This window comes from Talpa europaea, assembly GCF_964194135.1.
Source record: "Talpa europaea genome assembly, chromosome: 5".
Classification (NCBI taxonomy): domain Eukaryota; kingdom Metazoa; phylum Chordata; class Mammalia; order Eulipotyphla; family Talpidae; genus Talpa; species Talpa europaea.
This window is the reverse complement of record NC_140071.1, coordinates 116,159,263-116,181,252: the sequence shown is the minus strand read 5'-3', so window position 1 is coordinate 116,181,252 and position 21,990 is coordinate 116,159,263. Positions and strand designations below refer to the sequence as shown.

At 45.8% G+C, this 21,990-nt stretch overlaps 2 protein-coding genes across 2 annotated transcripts; both read left to right on the top strand.

The window, feature by feature from the left end:
* Positions 1-8,039: 8,039 nt before the first annotated feature.
* On the top strand, positions 8,040-13,204 carry SLC10A4 (solute carrier family 10 member 4; the record flags this gene model as incomplete). Its single annotated transcript, XM_084233492.1, has 3 exons — positions 8,040-8,635; positions 9,415-9,625; positions 12,692-13,204. 3 exons carry the CDS (start codon positions 8,040-8,042, stop codon positions 13,202-13,204), a joined length of 1,320 nt encoding a protein of 439 aa, XP_084089618.1.
* Positions 13,205-14,502: 1,298 nt separating this feature from the next.
* Positions 14,503-19,170, top strand: ZAR1 (zygote arrest 1; the record flags this gene model as incomplete). The annotated part of the gene is made up of 4 exons (XM_084233304.1): positions 14,503-15,411; positions 17,520-17,612; positions 17,706-17,780; positions 18,981-19,170. 4 exons carry the CDS (start codon positions 14,503-14,505, stop codon positions 19,122-19,124), a joined length of 1,221 nt encoding a protein of 406 aa, XP_084089430.1. The 3' UTR covers positions 19,125-19,170.
* Between the last annotated feature and the right edge of the window lie 2,820 nt (positions 19,171-21,990).

Here is a 21,990-nt window from a genome sequence, read left to right as displayed (position 1 = left end):
CCGTATGCATCTCTAATACCTCAAGTCATTCCTCCCAAACCCCTCCAGGATTCCTGTCCCCCCATCCATATCCAAACATGACCAAACTTCCATGATTCTGTGTCCTCCTAGGAATAAGAAAAGAGACAGAAAAATAGAATCCTTATCCCCAGTGCCTGCTTTTGATCCCTCCGAACTATTCTTCCTGTCTTTCTGTTCCTTGATAACTTAATCCATCTACATTTGTCCATGAGCAGGGAAGATATGTCTTACTCACCTTGGTATCCTTGAGCCTGGAAAGCAGCAGAACAAGTTATTTCTTCCTTTCTTCATGAAGCAAACCAGAGAAAGCTACCTTATATTTTAGGGATTTTAGATCCTTTTTTTCCTTTTGCCTAAGGTGACACTTGGAAATACTCCTTTGAGTAAAAAAAAAAAAAAAAAAAAGTACAATGTGCTCCTATGAGCTCTAACTTAGCATTACTTGTTTAACTTGTAGTTTTTCCATATAAACAAGAATTATTTATGTTGATTCCCTAAAGAAGCATCAGTACATTATCAGCCCAATCATTTTCCATTTGCGTGAGACACACATTAAGAATTTCCTTTTTCATGCCAAATCCAGCAGAGCCAGGCTTTTAAAAAAAAAAAAAAGTAATTCATTAGTTTGGAAATAGTAAGTGACAAGAGGTAATTGATCTATTTCAATTTGTTCACACAGAAGCTAGCTTTTATTGCCTTGACTCATGGCCCCGTTTGATTTAGCAAGTGTATTTTCCAGAAAATTCTTTTCTTCCAATTCAATGAGGCGCAAATTTTAGACTATGTTAAATCACACATGTGGACCTCTCAGTCTTAATTTCTACTTTCCTGTTTTAATTAAATGTAGAAATCAGACATCCCATGTCTCCCTCTCCTGCCTTTGCTCTCCTCTCAGCATTTTGTCCAACCTCTACTCTCTGCCTCCCCTCCCCCATGGAGATTTTAATTTTGTTAAAACGTTTTTACTGTGGCTGTGACTCAAGCAGCTCAGCGAGCTACAGAAACACAATGTCATTTAATATTCCAACCCACAGCCCAGACAGTTTCACATGGGGTCATTTGGAGCCGAGCTGTTGAGACTGCTTTATGACACTGATTGGCAACACCCTGCTGCTGAAAAACAGACAGCATAAACGCCAGCTAGCGTGCTGAGCAGCAATTCCACTTCAATACCAGACTGCAAATCAGAGCCAATTTAACACAAGTGAATGTTGTTGCCAGATGAGGATGGCACACTGAAGTCACACTCTTGATTCCCTCTGTGTCGCCAGCATGAGATGCATTCAATTCATGAATCTATCAGCCCAGTCACTTAACTACATTCAAAGTGGGTCTATTTCAGGATCAGAACCATGCCAAGGTGATGCTTAGGACACAAAAGGACACCAACACAGCTCCTGCTACTAACACAGTTGTAGTTTATTGGAGAAGATAGCTGTCCAGAAAATATCCACAGGTATGGGTGAGGACCATAATGGAAATCTGGGAAAGCAAAGAAGGTAACACCTGCGTCTCTCGGGGAGTTGAAAGTCAAGTTCAAGGTTCAGAGAGGAAGTGAGATTTGAAGTACATTTTAAGGGATGAACTGGGTATTTCCAGATGAAGGAAAGGGGAAGATGCAGTCCTGGCCAAAGAAACACAAGAGATTGATGGTGGCAATATCAGTAGCTAATAAGATAAAGAGGAGATATAGGATTGGGGTGGAGAGAGCAAACTGTGCTTTAATATCATATTTGCAATGGCTGTGCTGGATGTAATGTTCAGTGAAATCTGGACTGTAAATAGAGATTTGGGAGTCAATGTCTACACCTCATAGGTAAAGCCAGGTGAGTTAGTGAAGCCACAGAAGACCGTACAGATAAGAAAATAGAGCCCATGACGGAATCCAGGAACAGCAACAGTTAAGAATGTGACTGGAGACATTTAACATCAAAGGAATCTGAAAAAGAATATAGAAGTAGTACAAAAATGTAAGTGTGTGGTAGATAGAAGGCATCAGTTTTTATAGAGATTTTCGTCCTCATTTTTACATCCCTAGAACCTCACATTCATTCAGGTATCTGATAAATGAAAGATATTAGGTATTACTCAAGTTAATTTAATCTTAGAAATGAGAAGGGTGGGGCCTCCCTGGTGGCGCAAGGGGTTAAGATGAAACCTATGAAGCTATCTGCAGCCTCTGCAGCACGAGTTCAATCCCCAGCCAGGAAACTACCCACATGGCGCAGCAGACCTCTCATGTCTCTCCCACTGCTCCCCTCAGCAGTGTACTCCGGTCAACCTGCCTGTTCTGTTCCCCACTCTGTCTCTGGGAATCCTCTGACTCCCCCACACCTCTGGCCTGTACCCCAGTTCTTGTGTGCATAAATAAATAAATCTTAAAAATAAAATAAAATAAAAGGTCTTTATTTAAAAAAAAGAAATGAGAAAAATGAAGCTAAAATTATGTAAGTTGTAAAATTAAGATATTCCCTTTACCTTTTTTTCCCTGAAATTTACCTGTGATGTGTCTAAGGTATAGATTTATTTCTATTTACTCTTCTCAAAACTCACTGTGCTCCCTGAATTTAAATTCATGTCTTTCAAGTCTAGATTTTTTTTAACTGTTTCATTTAAAAATATTTCTTCTTGTATATTCTTTTGGAAAGTCAGTAAGATGTGCGTAGAGGTTTCCCATCTATTCTACTGGGGACTTGTCTATGCTTGTAAAATGATAGTTGTTATATTTTATGCATCATATCTGGTTATTTTTTATAAAAGAAGGATTTTCAATTTACCAAGTCATTCAAATTACCAGGAAATGGAGATATAACAATTGTCTTAGGTCTGACTGCTCGTGTATGTCAGTTTCTACCCTCCACAAGTTTCAGACTAAAATTTCACTTGCATTTTAGACTCCAAGGGGACCTTCAAGCATCCTATACCCAATACATCAATCACTTGACTTGTTGATTTGGTACTTTGCTCGTGTTCTGTATCTCAGTTAATATCATTACACCCATCCAGTCTTCCTAATTAGATCCTGATTTTGCTTTGAATCATCTCTCTCCACAAATATATCTTCTTTCAGATTCCATGCTTATTCTCTAACATAAGCTATCATTATTTTCCACTAGCATTATCACAACAGCCTCCTAGCTTGACCCCTTTGCTATTCTTTTTTTTTTTTTTTAAGATTTATTTATTTATTTATACAAGCACTGGGTGCAGTCAGAAGCGCGGGAGGGTGAGAGAATTCACCAGAGCCAGAGCGGGGAGCAGAGCAGGCAGAAGGACCGAAGTACACTGCTGAGGGGAGCAGCGGGCGGCAGGAGAGGTCTGCGCGCCATGCAGGACCCTCCTCTGGTGGCCGGGGAGCAGCCGGGGATCGAACCGGCGTCGCAGAGGCTGCGGGCAGCTTCGCAACCCAGCGCTCAACCGCTGCGCCACCGGGGAGGCTCAAATAACAGATTTTTTTTGAAAAATCATTTATATTTGTCTAGTGAAGAGAGTCTAAGTAGGTATGCTAATATTGCTAGTACAATTTTTAATGCCCCATCTCTTGTCTCCATTAAGTTCCTCTCAGCATGATTTTATAAAAGTGATGGTGGAGAAAGCAACAATCTTCTCTACTAACCACCAATCAATATTCTAGAAAAAGTAGGGCAAATCAGATACTGGTAAACTACATTTCTGGCAAACAGTTACCAGATCTATTGAATGGCAAGACTAATTCAATATTAGAGTTAAAAAACAGTGTATGAAATATAACACAGACCAAAGTCTTTTCTTGGGATCATATGAAGCCAACATTCATTGCTACTCTAGCAAATACATATTAATTGCCAAGTTTAAATGATTTGCTTGTATAATGAGCAAGAAGTTTTAAATTGTTCCAAGAGAAATTGACCTTTAAAGAATGTTTTAAAAAAACTTCCCAAATTCAAAATTGTTAATGCTTTTTTTTTGCTTTATCTGATTAAAGAAAAAAAAGCAAAAAACCAGTGAAGTCTAATTTTCATAAAATTTCTTTCATAATAGTCACCTTTGCTATTTATTTTAATAAAATTTATTTTTTAAAAAATCCCTTTTGCTATTTATTGTGTTGTCTGGTTACTTACCAAGAGGTAGTTTTTCAGTTGGGAGGCTTGAAAAATATCACTGGATATTTTTTTCATGTTCAGATCAAATAAATTCTCAGTTTAATATCCTGCCAGAGCTTTGTAGATATTGTTTTTTTCCTTTTCAGTTTATCAGATGACAAATGCCTGTGTGCATAAGGGCGTGCTGATTTATGTAACCATATTGCATCCAGCTTGGGTGTATAGGCTTTGGGACCCAAAAGCTGGGGTTCAGTTCTTGGCTCCTGCCCTACTAAGGGGTGACTTAGTAAGTTTCTAACTCATTAATTTATTATGAGGATTAAATTAGATAATCTAAAGGCTTATAAGAGTAAGTGGTACATAGTGTTCAATATAACTCTAATTTTATTTTTAATCCCTAATTCCACACACACACACTTCATAAATACCTAGTAATAGAATTACTGGGTCAAAGGAGATACACGTTCTTTTTTTTTTTAAGATTTATTTATTTATCCATATGAGAACTGGGGTACAGGCTAGAGATGTGGGGGTGAGAGGATTCACCAGAGACAGAGTGGGGAGTAGAACAGGCTGATTGACTAAAACACACTGCTGAGGGAAGTAGCGGGCAAGTCAGGAGATGTCTGCCTGGGCCATGTGGGTCTGCTCCCTGGCCAGGGATTGAACTCGTGCTGCAGTGGCTGTGGACAGCTTCATAGTCTGAGACTTAACCCCTTCCACCACCAGGGAGGCCCTATCATAATTATGGAGTGCCCACCTGACAATACCCTGCCACCATAGTATAGTATCAGTTATTTCAATCTTTTTCAGCAATGGAAAAAAAATGACATAGGATTGCATCAGTATAATTTCTTGTTCTTAATGAGTATGGATTTTTTATAAGTATATTGGCAAATTGTATTCCTTTTTGCAATCTCTTATGATTAGTCATATCACTTGCTTTTTGCCCTGTCTGTCATTAATTTGTAAAATTGTTATATGAATTAACAATATTTGTTCTTGGTTTTTTATGTTGCATTTTTCTCTTATTTTGTAACTTCCTTTTATTTTTCAATGCTGTTTTTTCTATACCAAAGTTTAAAATTTTTGATGTAGTCATATCTACTGAGCGTCTCATGATTTCTTCTGTTACTTTTTGTTTGTTTGTTGTTTGCTTGTTTAGGGAGTTTTTCCTTATCCAAAGATGAGATAAACTCGAATATTATCCTCCAGTATTTTGTTGCATTATTATTATTAACTCTTTGATCTCTCTAGAATTAGTTTTGGTGTATGGTGTGCAACGGGTCCTAAAGGAACTTCCCCCCAAATAGTGCTAAGTTGTTATCTCTCCCTTCTATGTAGTCTCTCCCTACTGGGTGGACCAGACCAATCTTGGGGAGGCAGCAAGAGTAAAGGAAAGACAACTGAGGAAGCTGAGTGACCCAAGCCAGCTCACCAACATCCCCACACCTAGAAATAAACTGTTTCCTAGTTTTGGGATTTTCTCCTAAATAGTAAAGTTGGCCAAAACGAAGAGGATGGCATCAGCGTCTCTTTTCTTTACACTGACAATAAAATAAGCACAACAGCAGGAAAGACAGTGGGTCTGCATGCCCAAGAAATCCCCAAGACTGCAAACTTCGGGGGCTCCTACTCATTTACAAACCAAGCCCATCCCGGTCTGCTTTTCACTCTTCACCCATTGTACAATCACCTCCCAAACCCCTCCCCATACCCCAAGAGGAACTAGTTGAATGAACTGGTCTGGCTCAAATGATTGCTTATTTAATTTGATTGTGGATTTTAATTTCATTAACATGAGGAGGGGGCAAATGGGCTTCAACTCAGAATTGGGCTTCAACTCCTCTTGTCATATCTCATCCTGTGGTTTCAGGAATGTAAAGGCTCAGCAGTGCCTTCTCCTTAGCTCGTCTGTTTCTCCTCATGTCTCTCTGGAAACATTGACTAAAAGTATTTGCGTAGCATATTTCACTATATATCTGAGCACCTTTCTTTTGTTTAAATACACCTAAAGGAAAACTTAAAGCCCTAAATAAAAAGAGTCTATTTTGGGTTATACTTATCACACTTCCTTCAAAGTCCACTAGATGTTACTGCATTGTTTTTTGGGGGTGGGGGAGGGTGTTAGTGTTTGGAGGAAGTAAGAGAATATGTTAATTTCCTAAATGCTTGAAGAAGCTCTGCCCTCATGGAAATAAATGATGTTTGTGATTAAGAATAAAATGTGCTTTGAATTTATTCTTATTTTCCACATTCCCTGTAAGTTTCATGAGATTTAGGAAGGAGAAAATGTACACAATGGACTCCATCCACTATGGGAAAAGGAAGTCACCTGGTCTCTTTAGGGTGGGAAAAGGAAATAGAGACAAGTCCCCAGAAGGGAGACTTCATTCTAGGATCTTGGCACTTCACAGATTTACCCCTTGATTTCAACCTAGAAAACTCATCTGGCAATTTATGGCCACTCCAGACAGCCAGATGCTTTCTGAAATGGCTCCACTGCCTTAGGACCCAGACAGGTTCCTTCCTTTTGTAGAAGCATCCAGTGAGACTGACTTAAAGTTGAGTCAACATTCCCAAGAACTCTGAATTTGATTTATTTGGGGATAAGGCTGTCTGAAGCCGGGAATCTCTGCACTTTATTTCTTTTCAGTCCTTTAATCCTAATGCCAGGGTAAGATGCATAGCACTTCATAAATCTGTGATCACTGAAACATCCTCTCCTCATCTGCCAATAACTTTCAAAATACACATTTTTCACAGTCTTTTTCTTCTCGGAGCGCTTCACTACACTCTTTAGCAACATATTATGGCTCACACTCAGTCAGGTGCTTGTGGGCTTGGCTAGTGAGGCTGAGATTTCCCCATGCTTCAGACTCCTTGTGTGTAAAAATCAAACTAACAGTGTCTCTCCCACTGCTCTGTCGGGAGCATCAAATGGGGCACTTGCATTTGCTTAAGACCAGGCTCACACCCCGCCATCATTATTATTACTTTCTCCTTTACGTGTGAATTTAAAAATGTTATTTAAAAATTGTTTGCAGGGGCCGCCCTGGTGGCACAAGGGATTACAACACAACCTATGAAGCTACCCACAGCCACTGCAGCACAAGTTCAATCCCCGGCTGGCCAGGGAGCTACCCACATGGCGCAGCAGACCTCTCCTGACTCACCTGCTGCTCCCCTCAGCAATGTACTTTCGCCAATCTGCCTGTTCTGTTCCCCACTCTATCTCTGGTGGATCCTCCCCCGCCTCTGGCCTGTACCCCAGTTCTTATATGCATAAATAAATAAATCTTTAAAAAATAAAAAATACTAAAAAATAAAAATTGGTTGCAAATTAAAGGCAGACACTGTTTCTCCATTGCGAGCTTGGCATGGTTCTGAGGCTCAGGGCGGCCGGCTACTTGGACGGTGCACAGGGCTTACGTGCATGCATCAATAAGCTTTTCCCCTGCCTATGTGTCTGGGTCTCCAGATTTCATTACCCAAGAGGCCGAGCCCATCAGAGAACTTGATCGGCAGCCAGCCACGGTTTTTTTTTTCTTCTTGTCCTTTGTCAGGTCTTTGTTCCGCCCCTGGCTACACTCTAACAGAACCACTTACTGGTGATTAAAAGGAGGGGACTCGGCGGCGGGGCGGGGCCTGCCGGGCGCGGGGTCCAGGGATTGGGTTCACCCTCTGGGGCTGCGCTTTCTTAAGTGCCCGCCGGCGCGCGTCAGCCGACCCCGCGCGGAGCACAGACCCGCGCCCCCGACGCCGAGGAGGCGTCAGCCGGAGCACCCCAGGCGTGGAACCCAACCCCGCTTGGAGGGTTCGGACCCACGGATAGACCGACCGACGGCGTTGGAGACCCACAGACCGAGGCAGACGCGCGCAGCGGGAGGGACCAGAAATCCGCAGCGCGAGCGGGAGCCAGACCGACGCAGCGCCATGGACGGCACCGACAACGCCACCCTGCTCGTCCCGTCCTCCCTGCAGCCGGACAACTCCACCCTGCCGCCCAACGCCAGCAGCCTGAGCCCCGGCTCGGGCTTCTCTTTCGCTCCCACCGCCGGCGCCAGCCAAAGCCCCGGGCTCAGCCTCGGGCCGGGTCCCGGCGTGGGTTTCAGCCCCGGCCCCACTGCGACCCCGGAGCCGACGACCAGCAGCAGCCTCGCGGGCGGCCTGGCGACCCTCGGCGCCTCCCCGTTCCCTCGGCCCTGGGCCCCCCACGAACCCCCGTTCTGGGACACGCCGCTGAACCACGGGCTGAACGTGTTCGTGGGCGCCGCCCTGTGCATCACCATGCTGGGCCTGGGCTGCACGGTGGACGTGAACCACTTCGGGGCGCACGTCCGCAGGCCGGTGGGCGCGCTGCTGGCCGCGCTCTGCCAGTTCGGCTTCCTGCCGCTGCTGGCCTTCCTGCTGGCCCTCATCTTCTCGCTGGACGAGGTGGCCGCCGTGGCCGTGCTCCTGTGTGGCTGCTGTCCTGGCGGGAATCTCTCCAACCTTATGTCCCTGCTGGTGGACGGCGACATGAACCTCAGGTACCGAGATGCCTGGTCCTTGGGCATCTTTCTCATCCCAACCAACCTCTTTTACATCCATGGGTTCAGGACGAAGGAGAGGCGGTTGGAAGGAGGCAAGGATGAGGGAAGAAGAGAGTGGAGAAGAGTTGAAGCCTGGGTTGCAGAAGCCAGGGCAGGCTTGCAGAGGTGGTGCTGGAGGGGGAGAGTTCCAGATGGGGACCTTGCTGCATTATGGGGCTTAGTGTTTGATCCACAGCGCCCCCACAGTTCTCTCTCCCTCCTCCCCCAGTGCTGGGGTGGGGGTGCAGGTCTTAGACCACTGGAAGACAAAGGGAACTGAGAAGCCTCGCTGAAAATGTAAAATCAAAATAGGGCTAGAGGCCCCAGTTAAGAAGGGAATCTCATCTAGAGGACAGTGGAATGGAGTTCCATCCAACAAGTTGTATTCAGCAGCTTTACCATGTCTAACAGGGTGTTTGGAGGGAGGGTTCAAAAGTGGGGAGGTATTCCTTGCTCTCAGAATCATCCAGCTGAGTACCTTAATGGAGTGAGGGCAGCAGTGCTGATGTTTTTTAGTTTTTTTCCTCCCTGAGATTCATGTCTTCCTTGGTTTTAGAGGAGCTGCTCTTGGCACTATGCAGGAATGAAGCAGGTTCTCCCCAGACCTCAAGTCAGGGGAGATGTGGACTTCCCCTTTCTCTTCCAAGCCAGTGTGCAGAGCCAGGTTACCCAATGAACAAGAGAGGCTCTTTGACCGAAAAGCCCATTCTGACTTCTGTCCCCTCTCTTTTCTGCAGCATCATCATGACCATCTCTTCCACGCTTCTGGCCCTGGTGTTGATGCCCCTGTGCCTATGGATCTACAGTCGGGCCTGGATCAACACCCCTTTAGTGCAGTTACTACCGCTAGGAGCAATCACCCTGACACTGTGCAGCACTCTCATCCCTATCGGCTTGGGCGTCTTCATTCGCTACAAGTACAACCGGGTGGCTGACTACATTGTGAAGGTGAGGTCTCTTCCCTTCCCATACTTAGAGCAAGTGTCTTTGGCCTCTGGCCAATAGCTGAAATGCTAAGAAGTTAGGGGTGTGGGGGTAAGGAAGTAAAGGACTTGGCAGCATGGATAAACTTGAAAAAAAGTTTTCCCCAAAGATAATTTTCACATTTTGGAATTTCAAAAATTATAGCTTTAATTGGGCCTCCCTGGTGGCACAAGCGGTTAAGACTCAACCTATAAAGCTGCCCGCAGCCACTGCAGCACCAGTTTAATCCCCGGCCAGGGAGTTACCCACATGGGGCAGCAGACCTCTCCTGTCTCACCCGCAGCTCCCCTCAGCAGTGTACTTTGGTCAATCTGCCTGTTTGTTCCCCACTCTGTCTCTGGTGAATCCTCTCACCCCCCACCCCCACACCTCTGGTCTGTACCCCAGCTCTTGAATGCATAAATAAATAAATCTTTAAAAATTATAGCTTTTATTAAAACACAGCTTGATTAAGAACAGCATAAGAGAATTGTGGCCATACCATGCAGAAAAAGATATTCACTTATACACAATAATTTTCCATGAACAAATTGTGTATTACTTAAATTAAAGCAGGTAAAATAAAACTATTTTAATAGAATTTGTGCAGCATTTAGAAGTGCATCACTATGTTTTTAAAGTGAGAAATTCTGTAAAATGTTCTTTCAAAATATTTTATTAATTTTAAAAAATAAAGCTGGTGCTTTTTTAGCATTAGATTTTTTAATAGTTGAAGAAAAATTTTAAATAGTTGTAAGTTTTCTTTGAAAACTCATAAATAGTATTAAGAGTAAACCATGAACAAGATTCTCATTTTAGAAAGTTAGTCAAATCGAATACTGTATTCTATTTCAATAACTAATTATTGTAAAATGCACAGGTAAATCCCTTTAGACAAATGAAGAGACAGAGCCACTCAAACACCTCAGTTATGTAGATTTAAGAAGACCTAATCTTTTGTATTATACTTATAGTAATTTATTTTCTCTCTCTTTTTTTTTTTTGTGGGAACCTCGCTGGCAGCCGGGGAACGAACTGGCGCTGCAGAGGCTGTGGGCAGCCTCGCAGCCCAGCGCTCAACCGCTGTGCCACCAGGGGAGGCCCTATAGTAAAGGAATCTGATTATACAGAGGGGCTAACTTTTATTAATATGAAAAATAGAGAATTCTTTTCTGTACATATATCCAGCCTTGAGTAAAAAGAAATTGTGCTCTATAATAAACATATATTAATATAATAAATATGTATGTACATGTAAATACCTGTTTGATATAATACATAATCTACCCCAAAATAACCTTGAAATGCATCCATAACTTATTAAGCTTAATCACTGAACCAGTACTACTAATGTGAATGCATGTAAATTCCTACAAGTCTGAGGAATTTTAAGGAAAAGTCAATCAAATCAGTTATTTCCATGCTAAAACAATTATTGTTAAATAACAGATAACTCAAGATTGACTCACTTTGAGTTTAATGAAAACCTATCCCTATTCCTTAGCCAGCATACTCCTAAGATATGCCTTCTACATTTTCATACTTTTGCAAACACTTTAAGCTGACATTCAACATCAGTGTTCATCCCAATGATTTAAAGTAGTTCAAAGGAAACTTGGATTGGAGCCACAATGGAAAATCAGATTTCATGTCAAGGATTTTAAGGTGAACATATTTTGAAACAATGTAAGAAAATTGTGGATTTATAATAATTTGATTGGTTTCTGCTAATTGTACATTTGTACAATGAGTAACTTAAATTCTTCTGGATCTCTAGTTTCCCCTATACACACCCCATTTTTCAAAAAGATTTATTTTCATTTATTTTATGCATACAAGAACTGGGGTGTAGGCAAGGGGTGCGGGAAGGGGTGTGTGTAAGAGGATTCACCAGAGACAGAGTGGGGAGCAGAACAGGCAGACCTACTGAAATACACTGCTGAGGGGAGCAGCGGGCGAGACAGGAGAGGTCTGCTGAGCCTTGTGGGTTAGCTCCCTGTCTTGGGATCGAACTTATAATTGAACTCATGCCGCAGTGGCTGGCTATAGCTTGATAGTGCTGAGACTAACCCCTGAGCCACCAGGGAGGCCCAAACACCCCATCTTTTATTTTATAAAGTGAGCTAAGCACCAGTCTGAAGGAAAAATAAGAGAGAAATTCTTAGGTTTTTCACCTTACTATTATAGAATCTGCAGTAAGAAATGTACCAATGACACAATGTTTTATACAAAATCAGTTGTACAATATCTAAAACCCATTTATTATATCTAATCAATCCTAAGCATTATCAATCGTATAGGTAAGTGGTTTCTTATTCACAGATTTTAAAAGGGGGTATATAAGCATAATTGTAAAGAATTCCTCAAAACTTATGCTTGTATTTTTTCTCTTACATGATCTAAGAATGGGTGATTATTTCAGTATTGCTAACAGTTCTGTGAGACGTAAATTATTTTGAAGGTAAAAAATATCACACAGCTTGTTTCATAAATGCTAGTGGCCCCTTTCCTTGAGTATAAATCCAGAACTAATTTCTTATGGAGTCCTATTTAGGGGAAGTAATCGCCATTTGTCTACTCCACTGATCCATCATACCATACCTGGTGTGTTGGGCTCAATTCTAACTGCCTTGTTTTTAAGAGGCTCATTCACAAATGTCATGCTCAGGACAGACTCCAAATCAGATTTATATGATGGAGGCTGAAAGCCTGGGGACGGTCTGCCTGTGGAACAGCTATGTGGCTGGAGAAAGAGTCTGGTTCGTGTTGCTCCCGAGAGCCTATCCCAGACAATGGCTAGCCATGATAGAAGGTACATTGTCAATGGACAGATGGACAGGCCTCCAAATGTTCGAGCTGTCTGGCTGCCTCCTGAAGAGGTCATGCACCCATCTTCATAAATATTTTGTAAAGACATTTTATGCCAAACATCTCTGTGTTGTGTGGGATTTGGACTAGATGGACCTCTTCTTCCAAGAGCCTAGGGTTCTCTTGTCTGAATTCTTCTTCAACTACCTTATTATTGATGGCTCATCTCTTTCCTTTTACTAGGTTTCCCTGTGGTCTCTGCTAGTGACACTGGTGGTCCTTTTCATACTGACTGGCACTATGTTAGGACCGGAACTGCTGGCAAGAATTCCCGCAGCTGTTTATGTGGTGGCAATTTTTATGCCTTTGGCAGGCTATGCCTCAGGCTATGGCTTAGCAACCCTCTTCCACCTTTCACCTAACTGCAAGAGGACTGTGTGCCTGGAAACAGGTAGTCAGAATGTGCAGCTCTGTACTGCTATTCTGAAGTTGGTCTTCCCTCCACGATTCATAGGAAGTATGTATATGTTTCCCTTACTCTATGCCCTTTTCCAGTCTGCAGAAGCAGGGATTTTTGTTTTGATATATAAAATGTATGGAAGTGAAATATTGCACAAGCGAGAGCCTCTAGATGAAGATGAAGATACAGATATTTCTTATAAGAAACTAAAAGAAGAGGAAATGGCAGACACTTCCTATGGCACAGTGAAGGCAGATAATTTAATCATGATGGAAACCACGCAGACTTCTCTCTAAACATGGAAACCCCGGCGCTTCCACCTTGCTGAAATATCACTTCGTATTTATGGTCTGTGGTAGTGCATATGGTTTACATAAAGGATAACAATGGGTCCGTTCACATACATGTAACAATTACGACCTCTCCATTGTAAGGTTGCTTTGGTGTATTAACCAAGCGTTTTCAAAATTACAAATCATTGTCATAATATAACTTGCACCTGCAGCTGCTAATGGGACGTCTGAACCAGTTAAATGTGCTGTTTGGTTTTCACCATTACCAAATTCTATGACTATTTAAAATATGTAAATTCTTAGAAAACAGGGTCTCAGAAATGTAGAATTTTGGTGCACTATCTTAAAGAGTGAAGATAAGCTATATTTGTAAAGCATAATGAGTTTAATGTAATTGCTGTTTAAAAAAAAAGTGTGCTCGCTCACTCAACTTGTGATTACTTGACAATGTTGAATTTTGACCTGTACTCAGAAAAATTCCCAAACAGGTCAATTAAACAATGGAATATAGTATTTTATTGTCGAACCTGCATCAAACCAGAGAAAATTACATTAATGTATTTGATTACTTGATCTGATATATGTGTTGGTAACGAACAGCCAACATTTTTCTACAGAGGACAAGGCACTTTTAAAAATTTCTGCATTTATGTACACACAACCCAGATCAGTTTCTCTTCTGGAGGATGACTTAGGAATGACTGTAGAATTACAGAGAACAGCAGTGGTCATCGGTACCTCGCGGTCACCCTCTGAAAAGAGGGGAAAGGTCTTGAGAAGGGCGGGAAGGAAACAATTAGCCAAGATGTGGCTGCCTCAGCTTGCTTTCCCTGTACGCTTACGGAAAGCGGTCAGCGGGCAGAAGTCCCAGAGCGGCTGGGAGATAATTAGATAAACTATACTCGGAGATCCTAAGAAACAAGACCCCAAACGGGCAGCTCTTTGGCCCACTGGCGGGAGGCGCCTCGCCGCAGCCCGGGGCTGAGCCCTCCGGCCTTAGACACCTGGAGCCCCCCGGGCGCGGACACCTGCAGCCCTCGGGCCCCGGGCACCCCCTGCTCAGCTGATCCCGGTGATGGTTCTGTCGGAATAGTCTTCAGATCAGTTCTTGCTTCGCCAAGGAAGCCTCTTTCCGATCCCGGGGTGGAAATGTTCCCCCGCGACCAGCTCTCCGAGGGGGCGCCCGGGGCTGGGAAGGGCGCGGGGCGCGGCGCGGGCGCGGGCGCGGGGCGGGCGCGGGGCGGCTTCCGCGCGGCCGCCTATTTAGGGCGCGGGCGGGCGCGGCGGGCGCGGCTGCGCTTATGGCTGCCCTGGGGGACGAGGTGCTGGACGGTTACATGTACCCGGCGTGCGCCCCCTACTCGTGCCCGTACCCCTTCCTGCCCGCCGCCAAGGGGAAGGGCGTGGCGGGCGGAGGCGGCTGGCGGCCCCGGGGCGGGGGCTACCCTCCCGCGTCCTCCGCGGCGGCGGCCGCGTCCTTCCCGGGTTGCGGGCAGCTGACGGCCGCCGACTACTTCGACAGCTACCAGCGGGCGCAGCTCATGGCCCTCCTGTCGCAGGTGAGCCCCGGGCTCGCCCCGCGCCCGCGCCGGGCCGGCAGCCGCGACGTGGCGGTGCAGGTGAACCCGCGGCGCGACGTGGCGGTGCAGTGCGCGCTGGGGCGGCGCACGCTGCAGCGCAGGGCCCGCGACCCCGGCCCCGCCGCCAGCCCGGGTGCCCAGGGCGCGGCGGACGCGGGCGGCGGCGGCTCGGCCTCCCCAGCGCCGCCCCGCCGGGGCCCCGAGCCCGGCAGCCCTGCGAGCGGCGCCCCGCGGCCGGTGCGCTTCCAGCGCACAGTCGCTGTGTACTCGCCCGTGGCCTCCCGCCGCCTCACCACCTTCCTGGGGGGGCCCGAGCCCGGGGCGCCGGGGGGAGAGCGGGGGCCACCGCCTTCGAGGCCCCGAAGCCCCGAGGAGGGAGAGCAGTCGGCGAGGAAGGCGCCCCAGCCGCGGCCACCCGACGAGGAGGCGCAGGCCCAGGCCGCGGAGCAGGCGAGCTCGGTGGACGGGCCGGGGGTGCCGCCGCGGGAGCCCCGAGAAGGCGAGGTGGGTTCGCCGCGCGCGTCGAGGAGCCCGGAGCAGCCCCCGCCGGTGGGGCGCACCCAGGACGGCGCGGGCTGGGTGTCGTCGCCGCGGAGCCAGGAGCTGGGCACGGAGCGCCTGCGCTTCCAGGTGAGGCTCCGTGGGCCGGGGAATCTGGGGGGGGGGGGTGCCGGAGGGTGTCCCCTAGATCCGGCCCCTGCCCTCCAGCTAGGGCCGCTGGGGACAAGCGGAGGCTCCGGGCTTCCTTGAGCTCAAGTCGTGTCCGCGCCTTTGCAGCCGCTGACCGTGGCGGGTATCATGTTCCTCCGGCTGCAGAATTAAGTCCAGCATCGCCTGATTGTTGCGAGCTGCCACTGTGAAACTTCGGCTCCCGCGTTTGGCCAAAAAGATGCCCGCTTAACATTCTTATTCAGAGCATCTTGCCGTGCAAAACTGACCGTGTTGTTCCCTAGCAGCGGGGAACTTGCTGGCAGGAAAGTACCTTCCTGAAGGATCCCACTCACGTTTCTGAATTCAGTGTGGCAGATGCTTTAACTGGACCATTGGGATCCAGGTCTGCTTTCTCCCCTGATTCTTGCCGGCATCTACTGGAAGCTAGAACCTCTGAAATGCCTCCCTTCCTATTCTTGCTCCAAAACAAAGAAAACACAAAAACCCACTCATACAGGAATACATTGCTGTTGAGGCATTTATTTGGGTCATTGTTACCTTTGCCTGAGAGCAGTGCGGGCAAGGAGGGTGTAGGGCGATTTAATCAAGCTTTTTGCACCGCTAGCCTCTGTGCTATCACCTGCAGCCTTGATTGTGTTGATGCAGAAGGCCCTTTGGAGTGTGGGTGCAGGGCCTGCGTGCCTGATTGTGGGCACCTGGAGTGTGGATGCATGAACATGCGTAAATGTGCACACCTGAGCCTAGAGGCCAGGGATATAAGAGCGGCATCACTCAGGAGGATGCTAGCAGAGGACCAGCGGTTGTGACTACAGAAGAGGCAAGGTGGAGAGAGGAGAGCTAGAGCTCCCCATGGAGCATAAAGACTTGTGGGGGTGCTGGGACTCTGCCCATTGCCAGCCTGCAGGCTTGCCACTGCAGAGGGGTCAGTTCACACTAGCTGAACCCTAAGAGGCTGGAGTATTCGAAGTATTCCAGCTGTGACCTGGAAGCAAAGGTAGTTAGAGGCCAGGGTGAGTCCTTTGGATTTCCAAAGAATCTCTCAGCCGCAGTTTGCGGGGTGAGGCAAGGAAGTAAGGAGAGGATTGCATGAAGAGCCCAGAGCAATTACCATACACAAGCTAGGGGTGATTCAAACCACCTGTGATCTTAAGGCTTAACTTTGTTTAACTTCAGCTGGCTCACCTGTGAAATTGCTCCAAGCACTCTCCAGAATTCTTTCAGTTTTAAAGGTCTGATTCCAAAAACTTGTTTTTAACTTTTACTGAGAGGGAGGAAGAGAAGTTTAAGAATAAGGTGATGTTACTTTAGGTCATAACTAAGTATGAATTGTAGCTTTGTTACAGTTTAGATTCCTGGAAATTGAACTAGCAGCATAGAAAACTTAAGCTTGGAGGCAGGCTTAACTCTTTTCTTTGATTTAACCATTTCGAAATGTGTATGTTCTAACATCTGATTTTATCCTACAAAGAAAAGCTCTCCCTGAAGAATGTCTGTTCAAAGAATCCTGGATGTTTGATCTGTTATCTGAGAGGAAACCCCTACTTAGTAACTTGTTAGTTAACTGACAATGAACCAAGTTAATCTGGCCTGTAAACTTTTTCAGACCCTTCCTTAGTGATTTGCTTGATTGAGCCATTAACTCAATTACCATATTATAGAGACAAATTCCAATCTGAACTTCATGTTCTGAAGTAAAGATGCCAGTTTTTTTTCTTTGTTTTTAAGATTTATTTATGCACATAAGAACTGGGGTACAGGCCATAGATGCGGGGGGTGAGAGGATCCACCAGAGACAGAGTGGGGAACAGAACAGGCAGACTGATGAAATACACTGCTGAGGGGAGCAGCGGGTGAGTCAGGAGAGGTCTGCTGTGCCATGTGGGTCAGCTCCTTGGCTGGGGATCTGACTTGTGCTCCAGTGGCTGCAGATAGCTTCATAGGTTACGTCTTAACTCCTTGCGCCACCAGAGAGGTCCGGGATGCCAGTTTTAAGATTCAAACATTGCAGATAGTCTGAAATGAACACTAATGTCTTGTTGGTTCCACTCTGATAGCCTTTTGTTCAGTTCTTAGAGCAGAAGTATGGCTATTATCACTGCAAGGACTGCAACATCCGTTGGGAAAGTGCCTACGTGTGGTGTGTGCAGGGCACCAATAAGGTAAGAAATGCCACATGAGGGCATCTCTTTGACAAATATCAAGAGGATATTGCTTTAAGTTTTCCCTCCTTCCTCCCTTCCCTCTCATCACAGGTTTACTTCAAGCAGTTTTGCAGAACTTGTCAGAAGTCTTATAACCCTTACCGGGTGGAGGATATCACTTGTCAAGTAAACTGTTTGCATTTGTGTTTGAACTGGGTAGTGGTAGAGGGTTTTAGTATACTTTCTTGAATGTATTTCGTAAAAGATGCTAGATTTCCAGGGACCTGAGGTTTTGACTGGTTTTTGATAGTTGTAGAAATAGTTTACTCGACTGGTAAATTGGGCTTGGTGGCTGTTTCCTTCTGGCCTTGCAAATCTTGGTCATGTTAACTAACAACTTTTGAGACTTCACTTGCAGTATGGAAGAATGCTTGCATTACTGCTGCTCAGTCTTATGTAAGAGGAAGCAAACTGAAAAACGGAATGCCTCTCTAATAATGTAAGGTGGTGAAGGTTGACTATTGCCTGAAAGAGGCTAGGTTATGTTTTTTAAGAAGCATATACCCAAACTATTTAGTATAAGCATGCAGTTTTAAAGTTTGTCTTGCCTGAATGGACTAGAATGCTTGCAAAAGGTGGATGATTTGTTTTAAAATAATTCTAAGTAACCCAGCTTTATGGGGTTAACTGGTAACACGTTGCTCATTAACTAAGCACTGAGCACTGTGCTCAAGGGTATAGAGCATCTAAAAAATGATTAGACTTGTTATCACACAGCTAGTGGAGTCTGTCTGATTTGCCAGTTGAGAGAACCTACCTAATCAAGGTCCTTGATCAACTTGGACGTTGGAAGATAACACCATAGGGTGGATGGGGGAAAACTAAGTATGAAAATATTACCCTTCTTTGCCATACCTAAGTTCATCTGAGGTTCTAAAGTGGAATGCCTTAACCAAGCTGTTTTTGGCTCAGTACTTTAGTGCTCGGCCTTCTGTCTCAGCTTTGGGTCATTTGCAGCAGGTGGAGGAACAAGGTCAGCTGCTGATGGCAGGCCTGGCCCAGCCTTCCTGCCAGTTATATCTTTATTTGCAGACTTCTCTCACCCAATTGATTGTTTTCCACTCTTCCCACCCTTTAAGTGTAGCAAGAGATTTCCTTAGAAAATTTTCACGAGACAGGTCACAATTTAAAGTGAGTCCTGTGTAGTATGAGGCTACAACTCCATGGTTGAATACCCTGTGTTCTAATTCTAGTACTAGGCAGAATAAGGTTAGTACAGGGCTCTGCTTGGAGTTCGTTCAGTATTTGAATGGACTAGAAAAATAACTGAAGTTGTAGGAAATCACCAAGGGTTTTTCTGTCTGTGCTCTCACTTTGATTTTCCAGAGTTGTAAACAGACTAGATGCTCCTGCCCAGTAAAACTTCGCCACGTTGACCCTAAAAGGCCCCATCGTCAAGACTTGTGTGGGAGATGCAAAGGCAAACGCCTGTCCTGTGACAGCACTTTCAGCTTCAAATATATAATTTAAATGAATGTAAAATATGGTCCTGCTGGACATGTGCTAGTGGAGCAGACAAGTGAGCTTTTTTTCATACCCCTTTCTGCCTCTCCCTTCTGAAAATACTTCCTGGAAGGCTGTATTTTTGTTTGACAAAGCCTTTAAATAAAGTATTGCAAAGCAATTGCTAAACTGCATAAAATCTTTTTTTAAAAAAATAAAGGTTTAGGAAAGCTTGTCTTATGCTAACAGTTTGACCCAGTCACTTGACCTCTGATAATCATGGTGTATGGGCTGGCCAGGCTCAGAATTAGTCACTCACTACACTTTGGGGTGGGAGGGGGATAGGGTTCAATGTCAGCTAAAATTATAGGCAAGATGAGTTGAATCAAAAGCACCTGACCATGAGAACTGCTGCCTCTGAGAGGTGGATGTAGGCTATGCCTTTATATATGAGTGGACTGCTAGGGTAGCCAGAGTCAGAAGCCTGAGTGGCAGGCTGGGGTGGGAGTGTCAGTGCATATGGGTGATCTTGAGTAGGTAACAAACTACCGGGTGGAGGGGGGTGGGAACTGTGAATGAGGTTGATTTGTTAATCCTGGTTTCATGGATGTGATGCAGCTGGCTCAGGGATGGCTTTTTTTTTGTTTTTAATAGAGGCATGTTTTATTTGTTTTGTTTATACAAGCACTGGGTACAGTCAGAAGCGCGGGAGGGTGAGAGAATTCGCCAGAGCGGGGAGCAGAACAGGCAGAAGGACCGAAGTACACTGCTGAGGGGAGCAGCGGGCGGCAGGAGAGGTCTGCGCGCCATGTGGGACCCTCCTCTGGTGGCCGGGGAGCAGCCGGGGATCGAACCGGTGCCGCAGAGGCCGCGGGCAGCTTCGCAACCCAGCGCTCAACCGCTGCGCCACTGGGGAGGCCCAGGGATGGCTTCTTTAAGACGTTAACGTCATCAAATGGACTTCCACTGGCAACTTCTTTTGTATTGAATAGGCCTCCTAAATGTAAGGATTAAATGTGATCTGTTTGCAGCTTTAGACTTGACTGACTTGGCCTTCTAGAATTGGAAATGGTGTCTTGTGCCATCTAACACATGGGTCCTCATCCTAACTGCACCTAAGCTTCCTACCCAATTCCCAAGAAAAACCTGCAACCCAGCTCCAAGCTCTTCAGGTCAAGGATGGCACTTTAGTCTCAGGCGAGTCTAAGAGTTGAGAGCAGCCAGTTTTATGGCTACAAAACCACATAATTGGCACCAGGTGCTAATTTTGCCTCCCAATATCCTAACCACCCAGTTTAACCCTTACTAGCTTAGAAGGCCATATAAGTAAGTCTGATCACATCTTGGGTGCTTGTGTGTAGACCAATACAAGGAATCAGGGAATGTAAAAAAAAATTGAGGTCTCAGAACAAGGAAAGAAGTCCCTTTGCATCCATATGGACCAAGGAAGGTGTTTGTAAAAGTGGACTTTCCTAGACCTCTGTTCCTAATGAATTACTCAGGTGAAGACTTTAAACAAGCGCCCCTAGGAACTAGGGTGAAAACTACCACTTAGGCAGCCTTTCACTTACTATAGCAAAACACACATTTTGCTATTAAATACAAAAGTTACCAGTGGAAGACCTCATGAGCTTCCAGTGTACTGGGTAGATGGCAATTAATTTCTGCATAAAAAATATTAAGTGGGCCTCCCCGGTGGCGCAGCGGTTGAGCGCTGGGTTGTGATGCTGCCCGTAGCCTCTGCAGCGCCGGTTTGATCCCCGGCTGCTCCCCGGCCACCAGAGGAGGGTCCCACATGGCGCGCAGACCTCTCCTGCCGCCCGCTGCTCCCCTCAGCAGTGTACTTCAGTCCTTCTGCCTGCTCTGCTCCCCGCTCTGGCTCTGGTGAATTCTCTCACCCTCCCGCGCTTCTGACTGTACCCAGTGCTTGTATAAATAAATAAATCTTTAAAAAAAAATATTAAGTGCTTGTGACAGGTAGGGGATCTACCTATCAGGGAAGGCGTGGTCAGGGAAGGCATGCCTAAGACTTCAGCTGAGCTGGTTTGAGTTGAATTAGGTGAAGAGAGTAACACATGCAAAGGCACAGTGGTAGAAAAAGCCAGGGGGAGGAGGAGGCCACAGTAGTAGAAAACGAGGGGTGGGAAGGGCATAATGCAGGGGAGACCGTAGGCCTAGATGGTGGGGACTTCTTAGACCTCACTCAGGAGGACTGGTCTTCCTGTCATCAGTGAGAATTCACTGAAAGATTTGAAAGCTGTTGTGGGACATGGTGAGAGATTCACTTTTAAAAAGAAAGTCACCCGTACGATGGGTGCTGGTAAACCAGTAAGGTGACGTGCAAAGACCTGGTACAGTGATGATGGTGCCATAGAGGATAAAGATGAAGGGGATGTTTTCTCTAGTCTGTTACTACCTGTTAGCTGGTAGGCACAGGGATGAGAAACTCACTTGACTCCTATGGTATACATAATACGCACTTTAAAAGCATTTGCTAGGGCCTCCCCGGTGGCGCAGCGGTGAGCACTGGGTTCCTAAGCTGCCTGCGGCCTCTGCAGCACCGGTTCGATCCCCGGCTGCTCCCCGGCCACCGGAGGAGGGTCCCACATGGCGCGCAGACCTCTCCTGCCGCCCGCTGCTCCCCTCTGCAGTGTACTTCGGTCCTTCTGCCTGCTCTGCTCCCCGCTCTGGCTCTGGTGAGTTCTCTCATCCTCCCGCACTTCTGACTGTACCCAGTGCTTGTATAAATAAATAAAAATAAATCTTAAAAAAAAAAAGCATTTGCTAAATGAGGGGACAATAGAAATATACCTATAATGAGTCCTAAGACATTCACTATATGGGTAGTTAAATCGTTCTTTAATAGTGTGCCACTAATTTTTTTTAAACATAG